The 19910-nt window shown below is 34.8% G+C and overlaps 1 protein-coding gene across 1 annotated transcript in view; it reads left to right on the top strand.

The window, feature by feature from the left end:
• LOC149566821 (spindle/kinetochore-associated-like protein) overlaps positions 1 to 14120 on the top strand; it is a 32840-nt gene extending 18720 nt beyond the window's left edge. Inside the window, exons 5-10 of the mRNA XM_089820145.1 lie at positions 12706 to 12773; positions 12918 to 13023; positions 13191 to 13220; positions 13312 to 13425; positions 13502 to 13591; positions 13840 to 14120. Coding sequence (XP_089676271.1) covers positions 12706 to 12773; positions 12918 to 13023; positions 13191 to 13220; positions 13312 to 13425; positions 13502 to 13579 — 396 coding nt within the window. The 3' untranslated portion in view covers positions 13580 to 13591; positions 13840 to 14120. The remainder of the gene's footprint in view (positions 1 to 12705; positions 12774 to 12917; positions 13024 to 13190; positions 13221 to 13311; positions 13426 to 13501; positions 13592 to 13839) is intronic.
• Positions 14121 to 19910: the final 5790 nt, after the last annotated feature.

Genomic DNA, 19910 nt, shown 5'->3' with positions numbered 1-19910 from the left:
GAACACAACAAGGGGTCCAAAATATGTGCCTATAAGCACCCTCTATCATCAAACCTGCTGATTTGCACACAGGTGCAGAATCTGTGATAAGCTGTACAACATTAGAGGGCCCAATCTCCTCTATGGCATCTCGCAAAATGGTGAACTGAAAATCTGCATCCTTCTTCTTTGCTAAGCAATCTATGGCTCTCAAAAAATAAGAGCCAGCAGGGGATGTGACAATGATATTGATGAGTGGCCGATGTCTAACATCGGTCCACCCATCCATCACAATAGAGCAGCCTGTCCTAACCCAAGTGCGTCTCATATCCTCAAATAAGTAAGCAACCTTTGAGTACTCTTCATCTAGGATAGTGGTTCGTAGCTTATGCTCACCGGGGGGCACAAATGAGGAATTCATGCTCATAATATCTTTCACCATTTGTTTATAATAAGTGGAACGGGCTGCATTATATGGGATACCATTAGCAACAAAGAATCTACCAATGGATGCCTCACACTTCTCCTTTGCCTGTGCATTAAACATACTTTCCACCGAGCTCTTCTCACTACTAATCTTTCTCTTCCCTCTAGACCCACTAGGGCTGCCACTAGTACCAATGGCGGATGAAATATGCCTAGATGATTGTGATGTCACTGTCAAATTTTGCTCCTCCATTTCAGCCTCTAAGTGCAATCTTTGACATTCTAATTTTTGTTCATCGGTTAGGTTAGGACAAGCTTTGACTCCTTGGCATGTAACACCTAAAAAATGTGACTTCACTCTTGTATAGCTGTCCCTAAAATCATCAAGACAAACATGACAATCCCACATCCTAGTCCCTCCCGAATTCTTTTTATCTTTTGGCCTAGGTGTGACATATTGGAGAAGAGGTTTTTTCCTATTGAAAGGACCCTTTGCAAAATTCTTCATTATGTCGGAAGGGCATTTAAACAAATCAGCTTTAGGATTGGGTTTTTGCCTAGTGTCACTACTAACAACATCAACCTCTACATTTTCTTCTTCACTACTACTACTTGTACTCCCACTGCTGCTCATTGTTTTTAAATATGCAATTGAATAAATATATGAGCTGAAACAATGAAAAAAATAAAAAAAATCAGACTTTGCAAGCTACAAATTTATTAAAAAAATGATAGATGAAAGCACAAAGAGTTTTATACTTATTTGGTGGACAAAATAGAAGAACAAACCTTTGGTCAAGCTCTTGGAAGCAAAACTATTACCTCCTCTACTTGCAAAATGAAAACTTCAGCCGGCTGCAACATAAAATGAAAACCAAAGAATGGTTAAAACAATTTAAATGTGTTGAGTTATATACATTTTAGGGTTTTTGGAGGAGTGGGGCCCACTAGCCGACCAAAAAAGACACAACAAATGTTTTTTTTATTTTTATTTTTTATGTTTTGAGCTTGCAAAAAAGGGGGACGGTCGGCCGTACTCGGTACGGTCGGGGGACGGCTAGACGTCCCCTTTCCGTACCGGGAACGGCTAGCTGTCATCCCCTGCAAAAAAAGGGAATTTGGGGACGGCTGGGGGATGTCCCATACTCGTCCCCTCGTCCCCGGGACACCCTCGTCCCCGAAACGGGGGGTTTTAGGCCGGGTACGCGTCCCCGGGGAACATAGCTTCAATGCCTTTATGGTGATTTCATATATAGGTCTCATTAAGTTTGCCAATTTAGCATTTTGATAGAAGCTTTTGTGAAAGGGTATAATGTGGACGATGCTATAGTTATGCTATACATTCTGGCTGCTACTTTGCGAGGTTTTCTACTGTTTATTGAAGGTTGAATGGAGGCATTTTGAGGGGTAATCAATGGCAGACAGTGGTAACAGCAGGCAGTAAGAAGCAACAGGCAGTTTCTCTTTCTTCTACAGAGGCTGAATATAGAGAGACTGTTAAGGCAGGATGTGAAGCTGTTTGGCTTTGTTGGATGCTTGGAGATATGCAGATGTCAACAGTAGGTCCGACTACTCTGTTTGTTGATAACGAAGGCGTTATCAAGTTAGCACGGAATTCAGTCTTCCATGAATGAACCAAGCATGTGGATGTTCACTGTCATGACATACGAGAGCTGGTTGAAGATGGGACTATAGATTTGTAGTATGTTCCTACCATAGAGTAGATTGCAGACATTCTCACCAAGCCTCTTGGTTTTGATAAGTTTGTCAAATTCAGAGGACAGCTTGGTGTGTTAGATAGATTAGCCATTAAGGGAGGGTATTACAATAATAGATAAGTCGTCTATTATTAGTTAATGGTTATCTATTGTAAATATCTTAGCTTTAAGTTTGCTTTCGTTTTTTGCCTTCTCTAGAATATAATGTTTCTATTCTTTACGATCATTTCCTAGGAAAACATCGTCTGTTTCTTTTGTATAAATTGACCTTTCGGTCTTTGTTAATAACAAACAAATATTTACCAATTACCCCGTAATACATTTTACTCTCCCTTTGACTTAGTCATTAGGTTGTTTTGATTTTTTTGTAGGAGTATTTCATGTCCTAATATCCCAATATTCCCTAAATGGAATATTCATCCTAATTTCAGGCTCTTTCATGATTAAGCGTTGACATATTATCAAAATCATTAATTGGTGGATTGGTTTCTTCTTCTCTTGTTAGCACTTCTCTTATTTTATGTTTTATAGGGTTTGAAGTAATTGGGCCTCCCTCATTTTTTTCCATCAAAGCTTGAGTTGTCCTCTTGTTTGTTCCATGAAGGCTTGTGTGTGCTCTCCTTTTTTCCATAAGGCTTGTGCTATCCTCCCATTTTGTTCCATTAAGGTCCATAACTCATTTCTTGGTTGTTTGCCCTTTTTTTTACTTTAGTAGTATATATATATATATATATATATATATATATATATATATATATATATATATATATATATATATATATATATATATATATATATATATATATATAATAACTTCTCATATACATTAGTGTCATTTGATTTCCACAATCCATTAACAATAATCAGAGTTTTTCTTGAATTTGATTGTGTCTATATTTTTTAGCATCAACGTTTCGGATCACACACAGTGATCCATCATCCGGATGAAGAGCAAGAGAATAGAAAATAAGTAGTAGACTAGAGGAGACATAGTGATCTCCCGTCTCGGTCTTCGTGTCACCCCCCACACTCCCTCCTCTTTTTATATCTCTGTGTCTCCTCTAGTCTGCTACTTATTTTCTATTCTCTTGCCTTCATCCTAATGATGGATCACTGTGTGATCTGAGACGTTGATGCCAAAAAATATAGACACAATCAAATTCCAGAAAAACTCTGATTATTGTCATATACGTGTTTGTTAGCAGTACACAAACATGCACACATGCACAAACATGGACGTACTTGTACCCATACTTGGCTGCCCAAATTTTTTTTTCTGCTGTACCAATGTTTCGTACCCACATACCCGCACCCATTCTTGTACCCAATTTGGCTACTTAGCTTTCAATTGATCAAAAGGTCATTGTACACCAGAATAACAATATCATCATCAAAGATTCAAAACATTGTACACACGCATTCAAATTTCGATGGGTCTACTATGCATGAGATGATTGTTGATGTTGATATACCCGAATCTTAGCAGTTGTTTTATTCCTTAAAGGGTCTGCAGTAGGCTTCAGAACTTTGTTGCAATGAAATAAAAATCCCTTCGTTCAGATAGCCACGATAATGTAAAATTCTTTTTACATGCATTTGCTAGGCGTGTCACTTGAAGTACAATGCAATAACCATATCCATTCTTATTTCAACCATTTTATATTTGAGAAAACTCTCTTCCTAGTGCGCTGCCTCCCTTTGTCCAAACTCCAAAGCCCTCTGTAACTAACAAGCTCTGGTACTTGTTACAAGGGCAGGGCTGGCGTGATATTATATTTTTGTACCACATGCCTATCTTCAGCATATTAGAGACATCAAGGTGACAATGCTTGTAAAATCCCAATGTTTTATGATTCATGAGAGCATCATACTTGTTTTCTTTTACTACAATTTTCCTTTCCCTTAAGACTCCTCATAACTATGCCGCAATTGAATTCAAACCAATATACCGTAAAGCACAGTGTAAACCTTAAAATGGCATATGCTGCATAATTTGAATTACTTGCTCACCTAGAATATTTGGTCTACCACACGGTTGTGGTTATGTATGTCCCTGCAGTAACCTCAAAGTAGCATAGAACTGTTCCAGTCCCCTCTTTGCTTTTTTGTTAACCCAACTTGCAGCTTTAGAAGCATTTGCTCCACAGTGAGGGAATTCAAAAAACTTATTTGATGAATGTACTTAAGGGCTAGAAGATGAGGAATTGTTTGCAATGATTTGTTGTTAGTAACATGCATACAATATACAAGGGAAAGTAGTAGTGATACAATTTTAGATTAGCTGTTTCAGTGTCAAAATGCGGGATTAATCTGAGGTGTAAAATGCTCACGCAAGATGCAGTTTAACATATACTTTTGTAATGGATTCTTGGTGTTTGGGTTGGTCAGACTATTTTCATGATTTGCCAGTTTTGTTTTAGTGATCCTCAAAAGGAAAAGAGGATATCTGGAAGTGCAGGTTATTTTCAAGTTACATTTGTGAATGTTCTGTCCTTGAGGACTTTGGTTGAGGTCATGCTTAATATGGGCAAAATTCTTTAATCCTTTATTGGTGTAGCACCGACATGGAATGCGAAGTTGAAACATAGTGAATATGACATTGTAAGCAGCTTCTTAGAAGTCATCATCCCCTTAAGCTCTCTTTGAAAAGTTTGCAAACTCTTTGAATTGCCGATTACTCATTCTTTTGCTGGATGAGTTTTTACAAGTTTAACTTGTGAGTTTGCACAAACATTGGAAAAATGTGATTAAAATGCTGTAGGATTTGATAATGAACAAATCCACAAATCCTTGGATATCCTGTATGCAAATAACATATTACAAGTAAGAAAGGCAGAGAGAGAGAGAGAGAGAGAGAGAGAGAGAGAGAGAGAGAGATATGAGGGTTTGCTCAATAAACAAGAAGATTGTATTTACTTGTACAAAAAATATAGAATAAATTTACAATTGATCAATCCTTATGGAGATTGAAAACCTAAAAGGGAAACCCTAAGAGGTAAAAGACATTTAATAATTAAATAAGCATGAAAGAGAATCTTAAGAAGGTAGTAAAGATTAATTTAATTATTGTAATTAAATTAATTTTTTACTCTAACACCCCCCCTTAAGATGAGCAACAATGTAGCTATAAACTAAGGAAACTACAATGCTGAAATGCAACAAGGCCTAATTAGGTACGCAATCACAACCAAATCACTATGAAATAGAGAAATAGATAAAACCCAGTGGAAAAACCCTACTCTAAAAAAAGATAGAAAAGGATGCACAAATGAAGTATCTCAAGAGACTCTCTCAAGATCATAAGTACAATGAACCCCCCATGATAGAGGCTTGAGACTCCATAGCCCCCCCAGAATGACAGAATTCCTGTGTCGATGAACATACCAATGTGGCTCCAATCTGAAAGAAACAAAGGCAGTGGACAAGGAGAGTGAAAGCCCTGAATGTAAGGTGAAGCTGGAAGTCCTAGGTGATGCTCAAAGGAGAATGCATGAGAATCTTGAAATGGAATCTCAAATGGAGGTGGGATAACAGGTGTGCTGAATCTGTCATTTGAGAGTAGATGTGTGCCCTTTGATATATCGTTAACAACTATAGTAGCTGGCTCGATCACTGGAGCTACAATGGTAGGCAATGCTGAAGAGTAATCCTGTGCAATTGATGGAATCTGAACAGGAGGTGGAGGTGTAGAAGTCACAACACTAGTCTCAGGAACAACACATAAGTTCAAGTAACCTGACTTCACCTCAATAGTCTCTTGTGAAGAAGGAGAGCGAGTCTCCGATAGTGGAGATGGTGGACCAAAATGAGAGAAAGAGTATAAGTGGGAAGAATGATCAACAATCCCTGTAGCAACAATATTGCTTCTCTCACTATCTTTGATGTGCATTGAATTTTGTGCAAACTCAACTGTCTTCCCTGTCCCACTGTGTGTAATTTGATAAATAGAGAGAAGGTTAGAGGACAAAGATGGAACACATAGTACATCATGAAATATACCATCATCAATGTCATTAAAATATTTTCTACATATAGTCATAACAGTGTTGTTCGCCATCAAAATGTGTGGAGTAGGAGAAGCCTCAAACGAAGAGAACAAATCCTGAGAAGATGCCATATGGTGTGAAGCACTTGAATCCAATAACCATCTAGAAGAATGTGGAGTAGTAATTGCACATAGTGCATGGCCCTTTCCTATATCTTTGTCATCTGATTGAAATGATGATGATGAAGCTCTGTAAGAAGTAGAAGGAATATCAATGTTGCTCTTTAGAAGGAGAGCTGTCAAATTTGAAACCTATTTGGCATAGCCATCTAACTTCTTCTCATAGCAACGTGACTCATCATGATTGGGCTTATTACAATAAGCACACTTCGGTCTTTCTGGCTTTGGTTTATCTCCCTTAGGAGGAGGTGGGATTGATGTGATGTGAGGGCTAGAATCAATCTGAGACTTTGTAGGATGTGACTTCTGTTTTTTCTCCTTCGTCCCAAAAGATGGCCAACCTACCCATGCATAAGTATGAGAGCTTGTGAGAGAATCCAACTGAGAGAGCTTAGTTTGCTCTCAAGTCAAATGATCACAAAAAACCTCAAAGGATGGCATGGTAAATCTAGTACCCAAAACATCCTTGGTGGAATAGAAGGTAGAAGCAAAACTTTGAAAGTTTCCATGAAGCTTAGAAATAATTAGGTAAATGCACTCAGTGTCAGTCGTGGTTTTCCCACAACCCAACAATAAAGATCTATATTGTTTGAACTTCTTCAAGAAGTCCTCAATGGAAGGAAAAGAATCCAGTACAAGAGAGGTAAGCTTTGCCTCAATTTGAAGAGCCCTGAACTCATTCATTGTACCAAACAAGCTGTTAAGCTTGGTCTACATAGCTAGAGGGGTATTGCACCCATCAAGATGAAACTGTAGACTGTCAGATACCTCTAAAGCAGTCAACCCCATTCCCTCATCCATCTTGTTCCTGTGTTGCATGACCTCAGAAGGGCTTTGTAAAACTGGCTGCACTGTGTCTAAACAAAACCACAACCTTTTTGACCGAAGAAGTTGTGTTATCAGGGTCTTCCATGTGTGATAGTTATGAGGGGTCAGAAGTTCGAGACAAGAAGAGGTCTTAGCCATTGTTTTTAGAAGATGTTGGATTGTTTTTTTGAAAAATTCTAGTTTACTGATGTAAATAACAGAAAACTAATACAAAACACCCCCTACAATGCAAGAAACCGAACCCCACCTGCTAGAAGGAATGTGTATACAAGAAAAGAGCAAAAAACTTCAGTTTGAGAATCACATGTACCTTTGAAAACTATGTTAGCATGAATGTTGATGATACTACTTTGGGGGAATATCCTAAGCATTGGAAAGTATTGGCATGTTGCATTCATGACTTTGTTTGTCATTGATTTCAATATAGTATAGTTTTTGTAATTATTGGTTGAGTAGCAGACATAGATCTTAGTCGTGCGGCCATGGACGTGTTGTATAATATGTCTTGATGACATGTTTCAATGCGCAGAGTCTAAGTCGAAGATGTACTAAAGTTGTACTTGATTTACAGAGAGCAGTTTAGAGACAGAGAATTAGGAAATCAGTTCTTGATGTTTGTTCACTATCTTTCATTTGAAATGCAATGAGAAGATGCACAGTCAGGCAATGGCAAAGTACAATCTGTTCGTGACGTCAACAACTACGCAAGCCCTAGTAATGAATGTGTGAAGTCTTGTATAGACTGTGAGCCGACAGTGCTATTGTAATTGTAATTAATTAATTATCTTATTATAATTAATTTGGAAAGCCTTAAGGCTGACTCAAGAAATTATTTTGAAGATATGGTATCAAGGAAAGATGTTTTTCCTTGTTTGTAATGTGTTGTGATCATTTTATATGAAGTGCAAAGTGCTAAAAGGAACAGAGTGTTTGGTGAATGCGAGTAGGCGATCCAAGGGATTATTGGATGCGAGATTTGTGATCTAGTTACAAGATCAGAAGGAGCAGAGGTCCGGTTGATAGGACATGGATCGAGGAAGGAAGAACGAAGTACATTAAGTACATTTCATTTCTATTATTTTGTAAGGAATAATACAAAGATCATTTGGACAGTGGGTTCTGTTGGTTCGCAAAACCGTTGATTAGAAACGTACAAGTCTTGCCTTCTTGATGTTGGAATATCTAATTGGTTTTGGTCAACTTGACAAGATTAATCAATTTAATTTAAATTCTCTGCGCTTTTGGCTCCGCAAAACCAAGGCCTGTACACTTGATCTTGGACAACAAAATTTGGATCCAAGATGTTTTATAGCGAATAGATATAATGCAAAGACAATTTCCTTTAGTGGCAAGATTTTAAGGAAAGCTTTTGGATTACAAATGGTGAATATTAATCTTCAAATTTTGATTACTTTAATAGAGTTGAGAATTTTTGAAAGAAAAATTTAAAATGAATTACTAAAACAAATAAGTATCAAACTCTTAAAGGAAAGAGACTAGATTATTGCCAGCATATGGATTGAGAATTATGAGCAAATTAATGATCAATGCCGAAGTTTAAATGGGCAATAGAGTAAAAAATATATGTTCTCTCATACAACTTTATGATATTAGGTATACTGTATCTATAGACAATTCAGTTATCACGATGCCTCAAATTGTTTCGCTCTTATGCGTATTTAAACTAGTTTATGATGTTTTAACCCTTATATGGACAAAATAGATACAAATAAAGAAAACAATAATATTTTATAATATTTGTATTTATCAGATTGAAGTAGCAGTGAGCAATTCAATCCACCTATCGTAATAATGAATTATAAATAAAGAATAAAATGATCACAAAGGATGAACTATATAGATTTTAATTCTAGAACAAATAAACTCTTACTAATTATATTGTAGAAGAATTTGCATTGAAGACACTCTGATGTTGATGCTCTATTCAACACAACTTGATCTCAAACAATATCAAAGTTTATGCCCAAAAATCTCAAATTCCACCTGCTTGGTTCAAACTTCAGTCTTTCCTTAGGAAAAAATTTAATAACATATATATTCCAGAATATGCAGAGTTCTTTTTTGGAGCAATATGAATGGTAGTTTTTTGATTTTCTAATACACATTTATAGAGGACCAAACAACATCGGTTACCTTAGTAAACGTTACACCTTTTCAAAATTAACTAACTGATATATATGATTTGAATTATTTTGAGTGTTAATCGATAATTAATGCATTTCGATGGCTTATAAAGCCAGAAACCATTCTCTTCAATTCCTCGAGTGCATCAATAAACTTGTAGTTTGCTCATCCTCCTAATCTGATCTCTACCTTTTCTGCCAATATCATGCTCTGGATCCACGTGGGTTCTTGAGACTCCACCATATTCAATAGGCCTGTATCCTTTCACTGTTAGTGCAATTTTGTAGATTCCTCGTATCCTAGCGCGAATCTCCCGCTCCCATTAATTGCTCCAGAACCTGCACAAAAATACCACATATTAATGATATGAAATATTCATAATTGATACAAATTTATCGACTCAAGCGGCCCGACTATTTTATTGCCTTGAAGATCAACTTTATCAAACAAATTGCCGCAACCCATTGCATGAACATACTGGAACATATGACTCATTATTCGCCCGTGACTCGTCCTCATAAATTTAGAAAAGAGACTATAAATCTTTCACGTGATCCACACGGGTGTCTACAGATGGCGGTTGTTGAACTTGGAAACTATTTAACCATTTACGTTCTTGCAGTAAGCATATAGCAACCGTTAAATACCAATCGACTAAGTAAGATTGAGCACTGAAATCATAAGTTTTTTGCTTTGGCGGCTCTGAAGGATATAATCACTTAATTCTCCATCATTGCGGGTGAGAAACAACTCAAAAACTCCCCAAAAAAGCATCTTCAAGCGTATGAAAGCGGTTCATGGCCTATATTTCCCATGTTCCAGACTTATATCACACCCTTAGCAACGACTTCTTGTCATCTTGAACGAAGAGTAACCATGAATGATGCGTCTTCAGCACATATGAAATCCTTGACGATATTTCTGCCGTTGATTTGAAATATTATTTGTCTTCAAACTCGGCAGCTCTTGGGTTCAAATATGCTATGCTTCGCAGTTTGCACAGATTACAGTGTACTCCTTCATTGCGTTGAGGACTTTGATCTTTCTCAAATTTTGAGACCAAAGTCATACAACTTTCTTATCTAGCACTGATTTCCTTGTGTGCACATGATTTACAGGATCATACTACTGTCATCCTTAATGCCATGAATCACTTAGAAGTTTTCAAATGGCCTGATGATTGTGAAGAGTAGCATTCGTGTTATGAAATATCCATTGTGCTCATACAAAAACTCCCATTTTACATTTTTAGGCTGGGCTCTTGCTTTCTTAGAGGAATATGTATCCCGCTCTAAATCGGCTATTTGCTGTTGCAGAAGATGTTACACAATTAGTTGCAACCATTTTATAATTCTTGTCTATTCTGAGAATCATAGTTTAATTGTCCTTGCAATTTCTATTGTGCAGCAACACAACATTTCAGTATTGTTATTACTTCATAGACACAATACATTTCTTCTTGGTGCTTGACCTCATCACTGCAGAATCATTGCTTTCAAACTTCTAATACTTATGCTTGTTCATTCGTCCTTGTAGCAATTGCTTTGACAACGATCCAAGGATTAGATGTGCATTTGTAGCATATGCTATGTGTTGGAACTTCTTCTTGCAAAGTCAGGAATTGCTGTTATTAGTTTCATCTGATCTAGATGGATCATATATGAATACACAACCAAATTGATCCTAGAATTTTGGGTTCCATTAGGTTCATTGGTCTTATCCTTGAAGCTGTTTGAGTAGTGGGTCTAGCTGTCTTCCACAACTCCTAACAAAGTTGGAATCTCCTAATAGGGAGTTAGAGTCTCCTAACAGGGGCTCATATGTACTAAATGTATTCACAGACTCCTAATAAGGTCCATTCTCTAACAAGGAATATTTATATTAGTGCATCATCTTGTGGGTACCATCCCCATCGGGGTTTTCCCTCTAATCAAGGGTTTCCCTAGTTAACATATCTCGTGTTATTGTGTATGAGTATCTTGTTGTGGTTTTTGATTATATTGCTCATATAGTTAAGTTTGTTTAAGGTTGATAATTGTGATAATAGTTGAATAACTGATTCACCCCCCTCCCTCCCCTCTCATTTATATTGGTGGACTATATATTCTAACAAACTACTGATGAAATAAGAGATAATCTGGAAAGTTCTCAAGAAGAGCTTTTTGACGCTTCTTTCAGATTGAAAAATGGGGCTAAAATGAACAAGTTATGTCTCCCAAAATGCAAGAAGAATCATATGACTTCACTTGAAAAAATAGGTAACCAAACAACACCAAAAACCAAAATATCCTCCATTAATGCATGCGTCTTGGAATCAATTTTCCAACAATATTTTGTTTTCCGAAAAATGACACTGTATGCTCAAGATACAACTAAAGAAGAAATTTGTTGGTGGGTGCACGGACATTAAATTAAAGGTCATGTGAATGATGTCCCCCTCTGCATGTGCAGGTACTTGCTTGCACCATCTGTACAACTATGCATGCTCTTGAATGTCTTCAAAAAAAAAAAAAAATCAAAAAACCACTTTTTTTCTCTTTCAAAAAAAGATCCACGGATTTTTTTTTATTTTTTAAATATTATGAAAATATCGTCTTAGGAAGCGTGCACAAGGCTATATAGTCCGATTGGGCAAATATTTTTTGCCACAGAATGCAACGTTGTCCAAAGGGGACGTGCTTTATATGAAAATGGGGGTTTTGACATCTTTTGAATCTAACTGTAATGTCCATTTGGGCTCAAAGCTCCCCCAATTTTAGAGACCCCTATTTGCACAGAAAACAACAAAAAATCACAAGATTTGTCTGAAAAAATCGTGTACCTTCTTGTACTCCAAACAAGAACTATTAACTGCAGACAAAACTCTAATACTATGTAGGATTTGATAATGAACAAATCCATAGATCCCTGAATAACCTGTTACAAGGAAGTAAGAAAGACAAAGAGAGAAAGGTTTGCTCAATAAATAAGAAGATTGTATTTACTTGTGCAAATTAGAATGAATAAACATACAACTAATCAATGCTTATAAAGGAGAGGGAAACCTTAAGAGGTAAACGAAATATTAATTATTAAATGGAGATGCATAAGCATGAAAGAGAATCTTAAGAAAGTAGTAAAGATTAAATATTGTAATTAAATTAATTCTTTACTCTAACAAACACTAATGTGGATAAAATGCTGGTTAATGGTTTGCACATGTTTTATTTCCTATAAAATTATGCATTTCTCCTTTGAGATGTCAAGTTTTCATTTAATGCATTCTGCAATTGAATTTCACATAAAAGAAAATTACATTTAATATTAAGTCCTGGAATTTTTGCCAACTCAATTTTTTTTTGGACGAGTACAAGTCTGTGAACAATGGTTCTTTCACTATTCAAATTCTGCATCTGTTTTTGGACCTTAGTCAATGAATTTTTAATTACAAAACTTTATTTCCAGGAGAAGAAAGGCCGTGGTCCACCTCCACATTGGTATATTAGCAGTAACGAACTTGACTCTCTTTCAAGGTAATTCGACAAAGGAGAGTTTGGAGGGTGCAAATTACATTCTTTTTTAATGTCAAGTCAGCTAACTAGTATTTTGTCCAAAATTTGACACGCAAGAACTATCGGAACTTAAATAAGATTGTTTATGCACAATTATTTTGACAGCTATATGAGAGGCCGTCTCACTTTAGATAAGATTAATGCTGCTATTGATGAGATGGCGCAATTTGCAGAGGCTAATGCTCATCTGATAAAAGAACCGAGGAACAAGGTCTGCACTTCATTTGTTTCTTAATAACTTTTTGTTACACAATTAATTGTTGTTCCAATCTATTTTCCTTCCAGTCTTACCAACATCTGTCAAGTTGATGCTTGAGTTTGCATTTATCTAAATTTGCAGTACCTAAACTACCGACTTGTTCATAAATGTCTTTGCAGCTGGGAGAAAGTCTTTTGGAGAGAGCACTTGTAAGGACATGTATTCTGTAGCAGTCAATTATTTTAAATTAAGTCCAAAGATATTGTATACCCATATTTCTGGACCATGTTTGGTGAGCAGGAAATGCGTGAGATTTCTACAGCAGAGCAAGTGAAGGGAAAATATTTCTGTCTGGAGACTGATCTAAAGGGGCCTGTGTTGAAGTTAGACAACACTGGCAAATCAATACTTACTGTAAGTAGTGATGCATTAAAGGTATGAAGATTTTTATGTATGAAATGTGGTTTCTTATGATAAATACGGGATACAGGTCCTTCGTCATCTTGGGCGTGTTAATGAGGCTCGAATCGGACGCCACCGAGTATTAATTCTTGCAAAGCCTCACTGAAACTTTATTTAGGTTGGTTTTATTTTTGCTTTTGTTTGCGTGTTTGGGAAATACACTTCTTTCTTTCTTCTATTAATGCATTCATCTTGAAGCACGTATTGGACTCAAGAAAGCTTTGCTGACCGTGGCATTTAGGTAGTTAGTTCTTTCGAATTCTGAAAAGATTATTGTTTTGGTTCACCAGGGTTTTACATTTGAGTTTCTTTGTTTTGGGTATGGTCTTTAATTGTATCTTTTCCACTTTTTTTTGGCTGTTATAGGTGAATGTTGGAAGAAATCTCTTAGCAGAGGTGAGAGGAATTGAAAATCGATAGCATTATATTTGATATTTGTATTATAGCAGCAAGGGATGGACTTTGTTTCAGCATGTGTGATATTTGATCACCGATTTCTTTGATGTGTGACTCAATAAAATGCGATTATAGATGGCTTGTATGATTAGCCGCCATTGGTTCCGCATTCTTATTTAAATCAATGTATTACTCTCCATGCATATGAGCGATTGGGTGGGTGTATAAAAGCAGGTTAAATTTGATTGAAATTGACATTTGTATGCCTGTTCACGCCGGAGCAATGTGCTCGAGCGTTTTATTATCTCCTTTTAAGGACGACCACCTTATGCTTAATTTGAAATTCAGTGGAATCATATAATTCCACTTTTCATTATTCAATCAAAAAAGGAAAGAAAGCGGCTTTTATAGTCCACTATACTGGTCATAATTTTTGGGTTGACCTAGGGTTAGAGTGATATGGAACTATCTCATAGTCCTTTTGTGGGAAGTACCTAACTTCACTACAAACAAGGCGTACATACCCTACCCTAGTGAGATTTGAACTTGTGACCGATGAGTTGAAACTTCTAGGCAACATATTTATAATTTCATTTAATTTGTTTATTTTTACTAATTATAAAATTACTAATTATTTATCATATAATTGATCAATAGCAAAAATGGTGAGGATAATTTTTCTTTTAATAATTAAAACTAAAAATAGGGAGCCCTAAATTATCTACCTACAAGAAGTACTTTAAGATGATTTAAAATTTAAAAAATAAAAAATTTTATATATATATATATATATATATATATATATATATATATATATATATATATATATATATATATATATATATATATTTTCTACATTTTCTATTAGTACAAGTAAAAAAGAAATAAATTTTGGATTCCACCATTTGCACACATTTTAAGAGTACAAAGTTTTACAACACCAAAAAAAATTGAGGATCTTAAGGGTAATTTAAAAAAAATATTTGCTCATCTTTTACCTATATTTTTATTGCTCTTTGACTAATAAGCAAGAATATAAATAAATTAAGGCAAGAGCCTTATCTAAGAGGTCTTGGGGTCGACTCTACACAAGCTTAATAAATAATAATAATTAATCACATCACATAATAATGAATCTTGACTTGGCCTTTTATCGATTTAAAAAAAAAAAAAAAAAAAAAAAAATATAAATAATTAAATTTATTAAAAATTCAAATATATTTAAATTTATAAATAATTTTGAGTTATATTAGAATTTTATAGCATATATTTAGTTATAGTAATTGTTAAAATAATAAAATAAAAAAAATTATATGAATAATAATTTAAGAAAAAATCAATTAAATTAAAAGTAGTTAAAAATTAGAAATGGGTTTGCCAATAGTGGCATGTTGTGATGGTTAAGTTGTTGAATTGTTATCCTTGCTATCAAGGTTCAAATCTAATGGGAATGAGGTCCTTCATTTGTGGCCTCACTGGTTCATAGCTCCAAGTCAAAGCGTTTACTTCTTAACAAAAAAAAAAAAAAAAAATTAAAAATGGGAAAAAAAAAAAATTAGTTAAGCTTAAAATCAAAAAATTCTTAGTGATAGTTAGGTTTAAAAATTATTTATTTTTTTTAATATACTTGATTTTAATTCTTTACTTATTATCATTTTTAATATTAGTTCTTACCAAAGGTATAGCATAACATAGAAAATTATATAAAACTTCAAATGTCTATTATTGTTTTTCATTTTATGTAATTAAAAAATTTCCATTTTTGTCAATGGGTCCTTGGTCTACTGGTGAAGTTGAATGGCTCACAAAGAGCCCACTAGGGATCAAGTTTTGTTGAGTGCAAGGCTTGAAGACATCATAAGGGATGAGGTTGGGATCGTGCCTTGGGCGAATTTTGTAGCGTGGATGTTCCTTAGTCCTTGGCTCTTAGTTGAAGAGGTTTCAGCACATGTGGGCTTGTATCAGATACTTAAAACTTGTTTGTGGATGACCTCCATAAAAAAAAAAGTCTCATTTTTCATCAACTCTATTGGACAATAGTAATTTTGGTAAGGAGTAAAATTCATTTTCTCTCTACAAAAATTAGAGATTTTTCAAAAGATGAAAAGACATCAATCTATATGCATTAATGACTTATCTCGAAATCTCCTACAATACAAATGTATGCTATGAGTATTGGACCCCAACTATACTCATCCATGTTGGTACGATCAAAATCAAAGAATGATTTATTTCTCTTTCTCGCAAATTCTTGTTTAGAGCAGTTTATTTGATTTGAATGGAAATTTGTATGGTTTTGTGTACATATTTAATATGTCGATGTTATCTGGTTGTAAATTTAATTTGCAACAATTTTTAATGTTACATTTACTATTTCGTATAATTAAATATATAATTTATGTCTTTTAGAAAATTTAATGATTTTGTTTAATATATTTAAACACATTAATATATTAAGATTATAATACATAAAATATTATAAATAGATAAGTAGGAGATGATTTTCACAGCTAGTTGAATTGTGATGTGAATATCAAGATTTAATTGTGTGATTTTTGAGTCAAACTCGATGACCCATGTTTCATGAGTAGTGATTCAACATGAATCCATCTCTCATGAGAATAAATGGAACACTTAGCACTCATTGGATCTAGGTGATGCTCACAGGGGTGAAGCACCGGGACTTACCGGGAGGTCACCCATCCCAGTACTACTCCAGCCTGAGCGCGCTTAACTACGGAGTTTCCTCCACAATTAAACCCAAAGCTTGCAACCCCATTCGCAAAACCTTCACCAAGTGTTGTGCCTTATGAACCATTCATTAGAAAGCCCCTTAAGCCATCCCTTTTTTTTCTTCCACAATTCTTTTTCTTTCTACTTCTTACGAATGCACATGATGGCTCAAATTGCAACTTTGAAATCTTTGAGATGAATGTAGATTTTTCTCCTCTCAAAGGTTAGGATGTAACCTTGTCTTCCAAACTAGAAATTGGAATTGAATTATTTTTCATGGTAGGGACATACAATACATCCTCCACCAACAAGGGTTTTCCATACTCTCTCTAAAAGTTGAAACACCAAAATAAGTTGCATGGTACTTGGCATTATCTTCGAGCTCAAGAATAAAATCTAGCTTCTTCTCGTCCACCATTGTGAAACACTCTCTAACTCCTTTCGTATGGAGAGAAGCCCCTTTGTTAATACACATACCTTGTTGGCAATCAAACTTGAGAGACACACGATGAGTTAAAATTCATTCTCAAATTGTAATGCAATTTTTTCCACCTCGGTTATAAGTGCAACTTACTTCTTTTCCTTGTTCTTATTTTTCTTATTGAAACATTGACTGACATAGTGACCCATCTAATGACAACAAAAACATTTTATCATGCTTAGGGCTTTCTTCTTCCCACTCTTGGAATAAGCAACTTATATTTTCCCTTTATTATACTTCTTTCTTTTGCTTGCAAGAGAAATATTTTCTTTGTATGGTCTCTTCGATGACCACCTTCACAAATTTCCATTTGAACAAAATCATCTGAAAGCCTTTCGCAATTAGGTAATATATCTTTGTTGACAACATAAGTGACAAACACTTCCCAGTGCTTTGATAAACCATTCAAGGCCATAAGTAGTAACTCATTTTCAACCATTGTATCTCTAACAACACTAACTCATCTTTGACTTGTGTCATCTTGGACAAGTAAGAGAGAGTGTGGTCATGGATAATATCATGGATAACCAACATGGTCAAGATAACCAACATGGTCATTTATTGACACTGTTACTTATGTACTAGCATAGATCCAAAACATGTTCTCCTCAAGATCAAATATAATTCTAACTTTCCACTAAAAGAAGTTAGGCACACCTTCAAGCATGTCCTCGTATTGAACATTGTGTTAAATTTTCAAGCATTTTTTAGTTGACTCATCGAGCATTTCCCAAGGTTGACTCATCAAATATGTTTAGGGTTAACTTGTTAAGCCAACATAAGTCATGTAATATTAGCTCCAGGTTAGGGTTTTCTCAAGAGAATATATAACTTCTTGCAGTGGTATTGTGTTGTAAGAGAGATTGAAGATTGTAATAGGTTGAAGATACTGGATAATAATATTGCTCTTTGTTTGGTGGGTGTAGCTCATTGAATCTTTGTGTCTTTTGTTCCATATATGTGTCTTTTATTCTTTTGTGTTATTGATTATATGTGCATGTAACTATTTTTTTTCTTCTAAATAATCACAAATCCATTGGTTTCCACAGCCACAAAAGAAATTGGAGGCAAAAATCTTTTTTTTTTAATAAAAAAATCTGTGTCATGAATCTTGGCTTTGTATTTAGAGTTTAAATCTCTAATATCATGTTGATTTCTTATATATGAACTATAGATTAATTACACAATAAATTCATAGCATATAAACTCTATATGATCTATTACAAATAATAATATGGGTTAGTTAACAAAAACTAATAGAAGGCAAAATAACAAAATTAGCCAATCATAAAAAAGACAATAAAACAAATATACCCAAGAAACTATAGTTTGGGGAAAAACATACAAATGTTGGATCTTCTATTCGTTCTAACAACAAAATTTCTCTTAAAAAACATAATACAAGTTCACTACAAAAATATTACATTTCTAAAGTGTTGAAGTTGATTAAAGCTCAACCCCACAGCTTCAAAGAATCATTGCATTCAACAATCCACATGAGATGAGACATTCTCGATGTGCAAAAAAGAATTTGAAATTGTATTGAATGAATTAGACTGCAAAGAGAGACCATCCTTATAAAGGAGATCAAAACTCTAAAAGGTGAAACCTAGGTTGGATGGTAATAATAAATAAAAGGATTAATTATTAGATTCCTAAAGTTTAGCTTAAGTAAATTAGAGTTAATTAGAAAATATATAATTACTCTAAGACCCTTGCATAAGATAAACTTAAGGAGTAGCTAAAAACCTAGAAACTACTACTAAAAGTAGATCTAGGTCCTGAAAACAAAGCTTGATGAGGTACTCAAGCACAACAAAATCTCTGTAAAGAGAAAAAATAAAGAAAACCACATGGGAAAAACACTACTCCAAAAAGAGATGGAAAGAATGTTGAAAGAACTAGTGAAGGACTGAAAAAGTTGTTAGAAATATTTAGAATAATTGAGAAGGGGGCTGGGCGGGGGTTGGTGAATTAGTTACTCAAGGTCCATAAGTACCATTTGAACAATCAAACATTCAACATTCATTGTTATGCTTATCTTGCTATTTCTTAGTCTTTATTGTATATTGACAAACAAAATTACTAGTAGTTCACTGTCCTATTATAACATACTTTGTTGAATGTAAACATTTTAATGTAAAACATCATAAAACATTCAACACAAGTTTGACACTAGGATTTTTCGTAGAAATCTAAATTGGGAAAAACCACCAGCAACATGTCACCACTTTTTCACTCTTTTGAAGTGAGCTTTGTTAGGAGCCAACCTTGTTAAAGGTTACAATACACACTATTAAATGTGGCTTGGATAAAGGATTTAATCACCCTGTTAGGAGTGGCCTTGTCAGAGGACTTTGATAATTGCATTTAGAATGTCACCTTGCTAAAGGATTTACATAGATTGTTAAGTCCTTCAAATAACTGTTAAGTCAACCTTTGAATAAAAGGATTTCAATACAAACTGGTTACAACTATTAGAAAGAAAACAATAGGGTTTTGATTTGTATGATTACAACTCACTTTTCTAGTTTCAGATCATTGTTCGGTTCATGTGTTGATTCACTAATAAGTTCTCCATTATCATCTCCGTCCTTGATTCGCTTGACAACCCTTCAAGTAGTCAATCTTCACCTTCCAACCAACTTAAGCCTTATGCTCAGATTCACTTATCAACTTCACCAGTATCTATGCAAGCATTTCTTCTTTTGCTTTGCTCACATACACTTGTGTATTCACCCTTGTGCACCTTTGTTCACCTTTCTCTTTGTGTATTTTTTAAAAGTTTGGCTCTATACCTTCTTAAATAGGCAGTTGTGGCTTTTCC

This window comes from Cupressus sempervirens, chromosome 3 (assembly GCF_028749045.1).
Source record: "Cupressus sempervirens isolate cs-2001-9-10 chromosome 3, ASM2874904v1, whole genome shotgun sequence".
NCBI classification, from domain to species: Eukaryota; Viridiplantae; Streptophyta; class Pinopsida; order Cupressales; family Cupressaceae; genus Cupressus; species Cupressus sempervirens.
This window is presented reverse-complemented; position numbering and strand designations above follow the sequence as displayed.